This window comes from Silene latifolia, chromosome 1, assembly GCF_048544455.1.
Source record: "Silene latifolia isolate original U9 population chromosome 1, ASM4854445v1, whole genome shotgun sequence".
Lineage (NCBI taxonomy): Eukaryota > Viridiplantae > Streptophyta > Magnoliopsida > Caryophyllales > Caryophyllaceae > Silene > Silene latifolia.
Genome location: NC_133526.1, coordinates 199,298,029 through 199,308,541, shown reverse-complemented (window position 1 = coordinate 199,308,541; position 10,513 = coordinate 199,298,029). Strand labels below are relative to the sequence as shown.

Here is a 10,513-nt window from a genome sequence, read left to right as displayed (position 1 = left end):
CTAAATATATTCACGTTGCAAAATGTGTCTCGACAAGTGTGAAAAAGTCAATGTTACCATTGGTGTGGTATATAGGGAGTAAAAGTTTACGACACTACTTTCTCTCATCTCATGTGTTTACTGAAATATTATACCGTATTATATTTAATAGTGCTAAATTAAAACCCCATTAATTTTAACATTGTCATTATATTTTGATATGGAAAAAAAATTGAACTGTAAAGTTATTCAGAAAATTGAGTAAAGTTGAACTGTAAAATAATAGTGGTATCTCATTAATTGTTCATTTTTCTTGTTATTGTATTTTGTTTCGAGAAAAAAAAATTAAAACTAAAAATCAATTCAAGAGAATTGAGTAATGTGCTGAATTGTATTTTTTTTAAAAGTATTTTTTATACCACGAGGTCGATGATTTCAATTTTATAAATTATCTCAATTTTTCTTTGTCATGAAAGTAATCAAAATGATTTATAGTTTTGTTAAGACAAAGTAGGAGTCAAGTCTTTCTTAAATAATAGCATTTATAAAAAATTTAATATTTTATAGGAGTATTATTTATATTTTAATTAAAATATTATAGTTTAGTGTTTAGTGAAAACTATATAATTTGATAAAAAAGATTAATTTTAATGAAATATACTATAATTAATAATTTCTTTATTTAGTAAAAGCAATTACTATTCTTTCTTAAAAAGATGTTTTTTGGAGGGAAAATTCATTAATTCACTTATTTTTCCAGAGGATTGCCTTTTGCACGTTTGCCAATAATTATTTTATTTTGTAAAAATCTTGTTTACACAAGTGTTTTATAAAATTTGGATATTTTTAACGTACTTATTACGAAAATCAAATAAGATCTCTCATAACTATATATTTATTTTTAATTTGATTTTAAAAAGAGAAAAAAAATAGTTATATATAATCGGGATCGAGCTGGTTCTAAGCTTTAACTTTTTAGGATTTCCTTGGATTGAGGGTAAAAAGGAAAACTGCATATGGGAGGGATATAGAAGGTGCATTTTCCATATTTTGTACTCCCTCCTATTCCGAATAAGTGTCCCATTTGGACAATGACACGAAAATTAAGGAATATAGTTAAAATAATGAAAATTATTGTATAGGGGTAAGAATATATGAGTTAAATAATGAAAAGTATTGAATATGATGGGTTATGGGTCAGTGAGATGGTAAATAAAGAAAAGAGCTAAGGGTAGGAAAGTAAAAAACCATGTCCAAATATGGCAAATGGGACAATTATGTGAATAGACGGAAATGACAAATGGGACAGTTATTTAGAATAGGAGGGAGTATTGGAGAAATTATTTACCTTCCGAATATATTATTCCAAGAGAGGGGTAATACATTACCCACCCTCCCCCATATAATGATTATAGGAGTAAAACTTCTTCTCAATAATCATTACTTTTGTTATCTGTCAAACATATCAACACACAAGTCGCAACTCATTACCCAAGTAATTAACTTCCCTAACCCGATTAAAATTTACCCATTAATTATTACATGGATTTCAGATAAGTCCTTACGTTCCGTGTGTTTCTACTCAATTCAGTGCTTGAGCTCAAATTTTGATGACTACTTCGAATTCGAGCTCAAACTACAGAGCAGACTCCAAATACACCCAAGCTCAAGCTCAAATCGACACGATCAGAGTATCATACTATATTCCCACCGGTACACCATCTTTAATACAAATACAAATACAAATACAAAATACAAATTATATCAAAACAACTCCTACCAATCTCCAAATCTCCCCCATACTTTACTCCAAAGTCAACTCTCTTTCCTTTTCTCTCTCTATCTCTTTCTCTTTCTCAACTCTCTTCAATTATCTTACACCTCACTTCTTCATTCTTTCTTCTTCATTCATTCATTCACTTGAACTAACAAAAATAAAATAAAAATAAAAATAAAAACAAAAACAAAATGGGAAATGGTATAGGAAAAATCGGATACTGCTTCACCGGGTCGGGTCCAACCCACGACCACCTCTGCATGCCTGGAGACGGTTCTTACTACGACGAAGGACTCGGCCACTCTTTCTGCTACGTCCGACCCGATCCGACTCGAATTCTTCCTTCCGGTCCTGCTAAGATTCATTCCGAAGAATCCGCACCTTCTGGTTCTATCTTCCGCTCTATCTCCGGCGCTTCGGTTTCCGCTAACACGTCAACACCGTTGACCACTTCATTTCTAGAGTCAACGGCGTTGACCACCACCACTTTCTCCGCCGCCTTCTTTGAGAGCTCGAATTCCTTCTCCGCCGTCCCGCTTCAACCAATTCCTCGCTCTGGACCGCTCTCCGGTCCACTCACTGGTCCGATTACTGATCATGGGTTTATGTCTGGACCGATTGATCGTTCCGGCGGGTTCATGTCCGGTCCGCTGGAGCGTGCTGGTCCACTTTTCTCCGGTCCGCTTGACCGGAGCTACTCTGTTGCTAACCGCCGCCGTAGGCGGCCTGGTGGGTCCCTCATTAAAGGCCTCCGTCGCGCCATATCCAAAACATTCGGGTCCGGTGCTCTGACCCGTGATGATTGGATTATCGGCACGGAAAATAACAACAATAATAACCATAACAATAATATTAATATTAATAATAATGGTATTTATCGTAGTAGTAATAATTGTAATAATAATAATAATATGAGTTCGGAGATGACGAGTATAGATGATAGTGATGAATCGTGGCAGAGTCAGAATTTACAGTGGGCCCAGGGTAAAGCGGGTGAGGATCGGGTACATGTGGTTGTATCCGAAGAATTCGGGTGGGTTTTTGTTGGTATTTATGATGGTTTTAGCGGTCCGGATGCTACTGATTTTTTACTGTCTAATTTATATGCTTCTGTTCAGAAAGAGCTCAAGGGTTTGTTATGGGATGAGTCTGATTTTACTACCTCTTCGTCGTCGGGTACTGTGATTCAATCTTGTTGTACTAGTAGTAGTAGCAGCAGTAGTAGTTGTTCGGAATTTGAAAGTCGCGATCTTTCAAAAAGGGGGAGGAGTAAGTTTAAGGGGGTAAATAAGAAATGGGAGGAGAATCAAAGGAGGTGGAAGTGTGAATGGGATAGAGAAAGAATTGAGCTTGATAAGAGATTAAAGGAGCAATGGAATCGGAGAGGGGATTTCAGTGGTGGGGATGTGGAGGGTAAAATGGTAAATCATTCGGATGTGTTGAAAGCGCTTTCTGAGGCGTTGAGGAAGACGGAGGATGCGTATTTGGATATTGCTGATAAGATGTTGGATGAAAATCCTGAATTGGCTTTAATGGGTTCTTGTGTTCTTGCTATGTTGATGAAAGGGGAAGATGTTTATGTGATGAATGTTGGGGATAGTCGAGCGGTTTTGGGGAGCAATAAGGAGCCTGATCTTAGACTTGGTAAAGTTGATCAGGATTTGGAAAGGATTAATGAGGAATCGTTGTATGAATTTGAGGTTTCGGATGGGGTTAGATGTAATTTAACTGCTTTGCAGCTTACTATTGATCATAGTACTTCTGTTGAAGAGGTAAAAGCCGAGATTAATGTCGAAATTTTGTTTACTTGGATTAGTTATTGATTTGAAATTGTGTGAGTAGTAGTAAGTCGATTTGTTACATTTTTCAGGAAGTGAAAAGAATTAGAGATGAGCATCCTGATGATTGCTTTGCTGTTTCGAATGATCGTGTCAAAGGCTCGTTGAAGGTCACTCGAGCTTTTGGTGCTGGTTTTCTCAAGCAGGTATAATTGAGGGGTTATTTAATGGAAATACTCTAAACTATAGGTGTCCTTCTCAAAATACTCTGACCTATAAATTAACTATGAATATTACCAACTAATATACCACCCTCCTCATATTAGAATGAGTGGAAAGGTTACCTTCTGATTAAAACCAACTGAAATTGGTGCAACATCATTAAGATCATAATTTTCGATTGATCACAGTATTATTATCGGTAATAACATGCATTATTATATGATTTATATCTATTGAATTTGGTCTAGAACGTTTTAAAGGCTTTTCTTGTTTCAGGGATGGTGCATTACCGGAACCACCCTCCTCCCTCACCATATCATCACCGCATATCAATAACCAAACCACAACCACAATCAACCAGTGACCCACCGCCGCCACCATCAGATACCCATCGCACCATTGTCCTCACCAATCACACAATTAACGCCTCTAATCCTTAATGGTACCTACCATAAATGGTAGAGCAAAAGCGAATAACCTGTATAATCGAGATTTCGTACTATTTTGTTGGTTATACAAGGTATTTATGTCTTCCACACTAAATTGACGTCATAAACCAAAGAAAACCCAAGTCAAATGACTTCAGCACTAATTGAATCAAAATATTTAAACAAATTGAATTTTTGAAGAATTTATGATATGGGGTTTTTTGTAATTCAATCGAAATAGTTGTAAAGATTATAAATTTAGGGTTTTATCAATTAAATATGGGAAAATTATTGTGATTTCTGTGTGTTCAGAGAATTTCAGATTGAGATTGATGAAGGGTAAGGGTGAAAGATTGAGTTTAATTGCAAAGTTCATTGAAATTAATGATGGGTTTTGTATATGTGAATTGGGGATTAAACAGTGACGTGATTCAGAAATGGAGTCAAATTGGATTCAGATTTGGAAAATCCCGGGTATGTTATGAAACTTGGAAAAAAGCTTTTTAAAAAAGTTGAGTGATGGTTATATTTATGAAGAAATTTAGAGAAAAAGAAATAGGAGAAATTGGAGGTAGCGTTGTACAGGAAGAAAATGGAAGGGGGTTGGGAAGGGAAGGAGACAAGCTGTTAATAAAAAAATAAAAAAATGAGTCCCACATCAAAGGTTACCGGCTACATAAGGTAGAAAAGAGGGGAATTCTATTATAAGTGAAGGGATACATAAGTTGGTTATATTCATAGTTAATTTATAGGCAAGAGTATTTTGAGAAGGATCCTCATAGGTTATAGTATTCTCATTAAATAACCCTATAATTGAGCTTCGTTACCATCTACTTTAGTTCAATGAAATGACGGAACCTCCACATTTAAGTTTATGCACGTATGAGTCGTGTAACACATAATAATTGATGCATTTTTATGGAAGTTTTGTGAACAGAAGGTAATGTGGTCACCAATTTGATCACTATTTCCATATATGTGAATTAAATGAAGGGATTATCATTCGAGTTATGTAGGGCACAACAGATTTCCTTAGAATGCTTGTAGGTGATTTAATGGTTTGAACAAAGATAGTTCATGTCATGCTTCATTGAATAACATTGAGTTGGGTGGCTGAACAACTGAATCGAGTGCGACCTTCGCTGTCTATTCATTGCAGTCAATGAAATCAAATTAAACCTGTCGTAGCGTCTAACTGAACAGACAGTATTTCATTGTGATTACTCACTTACTGTGAATGGAACTGCTGAGCTGAATCTTTGGTCTGCATTTACAGCGAAATCAAAGGATGTTGAAATTAAAATATGTTTCTTTCCGATGGCAATCTCCGATTTATCATTTGCAACTTTACCCAGTCTCCTTCAGAAGTAGCTGACACGGATTTTTCTCCAAATTTCGCACTCACTATTATTTTAAAAATCCACAGTTAGGCATAAATTACGTCTAAATGCGGTTAATGATCGGTCATTGCTTATTTGTTTTAATGTGGATGATTTTCTTACTCATTCATTTTGTATGTTGCAGAAAAAGTGGAATGATGCACTTCTAGAGATGTTCCGAATTGACTATGTCGGGAATTCACCATACCTTAACTGCCTACCATTCCTATACCACCATAGATTAGGACCAAAAGACCAGTTCTTGATATTGTCATCTGACGGTCTTTATCAGTACTTCACAAATGAGGAGGCTGTTTCAGAGGTAGAGCACTTCATTTCATTGTCTCCGGAAGGCGATCCGGCTCAACATTTGGTTGAGGAAGTTTTGTTCCGTGCAGCGAAAAGAGCTGGTAAAATTCTGATTTTCTTTACATGTTATGTCTTATACTCGATGCAATTGTCCACATATTTCATTTAGGGTCGTCACATATTTCATAAGAGTGCGTACCTTAGACTCTCCTACCCTACCACTTGTGAAGCTCTTAAGGCACGTTGGGTAGCGTTGTTGCTGTGATATTTTGTTTCGGTCTTGTACAATGTTACCAAATACAGAGTATCTATTTGAGCTTGATCTCAAAATCGGGCTGGGGCCTAATCCCAGTCGTTGTGTCATAAATGCGGTTGATATTACCTATGATGCTCGATAACCTTGGAAATCGTTACAAAGTGGTGTCTATGTCAAGGGATCGCTACCCAAATTTAATACGGAGTACCATCACACTATTTTTTACTGAAGTGTAACACTCATTATCTTTATTCAGGTTTGGATTTCTACGAGTTGCTAGAAATACCGCAGGGAGATCGACGCAGGTATCATGACGATGTCTCCATTATTGTCATCTCTTTCGAAGGAAGGATATGGAGATCATGTGTATAAGAAGAAACCACCATATAGAACAAGCCTTCAAGTCTTCAACTCTTCCAAGGTATAGATAAGGGAGGTTGAATTGAAGGAAAGTTTTTTAAGGCAAATTTTCTTAAATATTATCCTTGTCACACACATAACAAGCTCAATTGATGATCAAGAGAAAGCCGAGTTATGTTATTGACAGGGTATTAGCAATTGTATAAACATAAAAAAGAAATGTGCTTAGAAATTATCTCGGGTTAAACCATTGAAATACTCCGAAACACATTGTAGTTTATGAATAAATTTGATTCCATTTTTTGTCCGAGAATAAACCCGACTTTTTTTTAAGGAGCTCGCTTCATTGTTGTTAGACTATTAGTCACATAAACCCGACTCGGTGAGAATAAAGGAATGTAAATAGTTTATCGGTATACCGAACAAAAGTGCAATTAAATCGGTATATCTCATGTTATACAAGAACGAGACGATATTATCATCGATCTATTCTGTTTGCTTGTTAGTTGGCAAAAATTAAAGCATCAAATATTTAAGTAGCTGATTTTACTGCCAATTTTGGGATACTTGTATGGTTCGAGGTGGGTTGAAACTTGAAACTTATGTTTCACTTTCTTCTCTAGTCAGATGATTAACTTAGTTTTTTTTTTATCGAAAAAAAAGCATCAAATGCTTGGGAACTCATTTTTTGAACTTTTGAGTTAACTTTTGTTATGCCATATCCAAAATTTGACTCATAAATTGATGTTGACTTTCATAAAAGATGAAGTGGTCCAACTTAAGTTAGAAAAAAAGGGGAAATTCACTAAAATGAACACAGTTCTCATAAATTTCCTTTTAATTTGTGTATACCAATCAAGCCAGAAGAAGAAATATGGTCCCAAATATTAATTTTACGTATTTAAGGGGGAGAAGAATCTAATAATGTCAAACTGTATATTTCACTTTTATTGAACATTTGTTTTCACCAAGTTTGTTATGTTGACCTTTGGACCTTTATTTCTGTTGCTAGAAACTGACAGAAGAAGGTGAGCTTAAGTTTGTGTTAGTTCACAAACTTTGACAATTTGTGGGCCTTTCTTGTTTTCTTCATTGAAATTTTGGATCACTTGAGTAAATACGAGTAGTTAATACAAACTATGTGGAAGATTGTAGTACATGAATGATGATCCAAATTATTTTATAACTAAAACCTTTTTAGTTATAGTTCCCTTCCGACTCAGTCGGGTCACCGATCATCTGACGGGTTTGGTTACGGGTTGTTATCGGCTCGGGTCGATTTCGATTTGCATCATTTTCGGGTTCTGTTGGGCCAGGTTTGCTCAGGTTTGGGTCGGGTCATGCTAAGTTTGCCAACTCTACGTGTGACCTCGTGTATTAAGATCGTTCTTACTTCGTGTTTTAAGGGTTTCTATATTTCTAGTTCATACTACTGTATATTAGTTGATTTCGTTCTGTCAATGTGTTCACTGGTAATCGTGATTTATGATTCGACTTTTTTTTTGCTTATATTTCATTAACTCCATATGCTTACTTAATTTTTTAATATACATACATACAAGTAAAAACTCTATAATGAACAAAGAGATAATTCTATTCATAGCGTATATCAGTTTTAATGACGAGGGGAGCTAAAAGGGTTAAAACCATGAAACACCACAAATTGCAGAGCAATGTTTCAAACCCGACCACCTAATTTTATCCAAATTTTAACTAGTAGACTCTATTTTTAATACAATTATTCATAATTTCATATCTTGTTATATTTCTCCTAGCTTTTAATTGGTTCCTTATTAGTTCCCTTCAAATTAAGAAGTGTCAATTATACTCATCATACTTGTCATCTCCCTCACAAAAGTTAGGCATAAAAGTAAGCCTTGTTGATCTTAAGTCAATTCTACATAATTCTCCCAATATATAATATACTACTAATCTTCTTGTATTTTTGTAATAATTTGTCTTTTTCATTTGCTTTGCTAATCATTTTTCTTATCTTGTCCCTAACTACTTAGTTGCTTCTGCTTTTTTGTCTCACACAGACAGCTATTACTTGTATAAAATATAAGTCATTGGACGTGCTAATATTGAATAATGACAAGTAATGACTAATAACCCACTAATAATATTTCATCTTTTACGTAATAATCCATTTCTTGACTTTCTTTTACGTCTAAACATTTGATTATTATATGTTGACTATGACTATTGAATAAACTAACTAGGGTCACAAGCAACTTCGGAGCCAAGGGGCTAGAAGGGTGGTCACTTTCGCTGAACAGTGAAAAAATTTGAAATTTTTAATTAAAATTATTAATTTTTTCTATTTATTCTATTGCATTCCAATGGACTAGAAATTTAGCGCTTGTCAATGCTAATTTTTTTGCTTTTGTTTTTTTGTTTTTGTATAAAGAATTTTTACAGGAGTAGAATCTGATAGCAACGGATTTGTAATTAAACTATAAAAACATACGAATAAATTTAGCTGCATCAGTGGCTGCATGCAAAAGCTAAGATATGAATGTCATACAGTATTTTTTTAAAGGAAATGGAGGTCAGTGATGTTACCTATAAGAAGGGTAATGCACTAATGCCTTCTCTGGATATACTGACCAACGACTAACTGCTTAAGAATTGATAGCAAATGCATATATTCATGTACACCCTTGAAGGCCTTGATCATTTGTTTAGTAAACATGGCATCCAAGGTTATAGAAGTAAAATGGTGATATAATTTATTCCACAGTTCTATTTACAATGAAATGAATATATTTTTTTTATTTTTATGACTTGCTTAAATTTATATATTTTAAGTGAAGAATATTAATTATAAATATGATAAATATAAAGTTTGATCCTTAATTTCCTCAGAGATAAAAAAAAACTCAATTTTTATTTTCTTATAATATACTAATTAAAGGTCATAATGTAAAACAGTAAATTACACCACAATCTACTATTTCAATATGTCGATGATCAACACTCAAAATAGCACATTTCTTATTTAAATAGTGTAAAAACTCTCAAAATGTTAAAAAAAATTCCAATCTGTCGTTATCAAACAAAACCTAAGTTTCTACGTTTTTTTTTTGTCATGTTCAACTTAATCTTTACGGGATGTAAAAATGATGAAGTTCAGAAAGTAGCGGTTAGTTTCCTGTTAGTTAGACGGACTTTTCAAGAGAGAGATGAAAGCTTTGCATTTTAGACCGTTTTATGTGTGAACCGAAGGGATTAAGTAGTGGGATAAAGGTTGTTTCGAGTGGGAATGAGGTTGATAATAAATAGGTAACATAAATAATAACAACTTATTAACAAGAAACCTCAAAACATCATACTGATAAATTTAATCTTGACCCAATCAATCCAAATTAAAGTAAAATCTTAATTCTAAAAACATTGTCGAGAGTAAGGGTTAGTTTCCATTGGATTGTGGATTTTTCTAGAAGTAGGGTTTTAGTTTTTCACTTGGTTGGATAAATTTGAGAGAAGCTTCGAAGACAAGGATCGATCTTTAAAGGGATGAGATTGTTTTAGATCATGTGTGTGAATAGGGAAGAAAAATAGGGGTATGGGTGAAGGATTTTGTTTCAAATGAGAAGATGGGGGTAAGACTAATGTTATATGGGGTGTCATAAAATTTCAACCATGACCATGTAGTATTGCGTTTGAATTTGGTTCACATTCAAAGGTACGTTTATAGTTTGACCGAGAGATATAATATTTAACTATCTATAAATGTTTTTACGTAACTACCATTTGACCCAACAATGATTAAATTATGGCTGTTATTCTAAAGAATGAGATTCGTTGCATCATTGAGTTGATTATGCAAAGTAAATATTATTGTTTTCCTTGACCAATTGAAAAACAAACAGGTATTAATGAACAAAATCTCAAAACTCTCAGTCCCAAGTATCATATATATAAACTTCATATTGGTTTTATTTTCCGAAAAAAACAACATTGTCGAGAGCAAGGGTTAGTTTCCTTGGATGGTGGATTTTTATAGAAGTAGGGGCTTAGTT

General features: G+C 34.2%; 1 protein-coding gene across 1 annotated transcript; it reads left to right on the top strand.

The window, feature by feature from the left end:
- Positions 1 to 1,773: 1,773 nt before the first annotated feature.
- LOC141617217 (putative protein phosphatase 2C 23) lies at positions 1,774 to 6,805 on the top strand. Its single transcript, XM_074434404.1, has 4 exons — positions 1,774 to 3,528; positions 3,627 to 3,740; positions 5,709 to 5,973; positions 6,385 to 6,805. Exons 1-4 carry the CDS (start codon positions 1,948 to 1,950, stop codon positions 6,498 to 6,500), a joined length of 2,076 nt encoding a protein of 691 aa, XP_074290505.1. The 5' UTR covers positions 1,774 to 1,947; the 3' UTR covers positions 6,501 to 6,805.
- Positions 6,806 to 10,513: the final 3,708 nt, after the last annotated feature.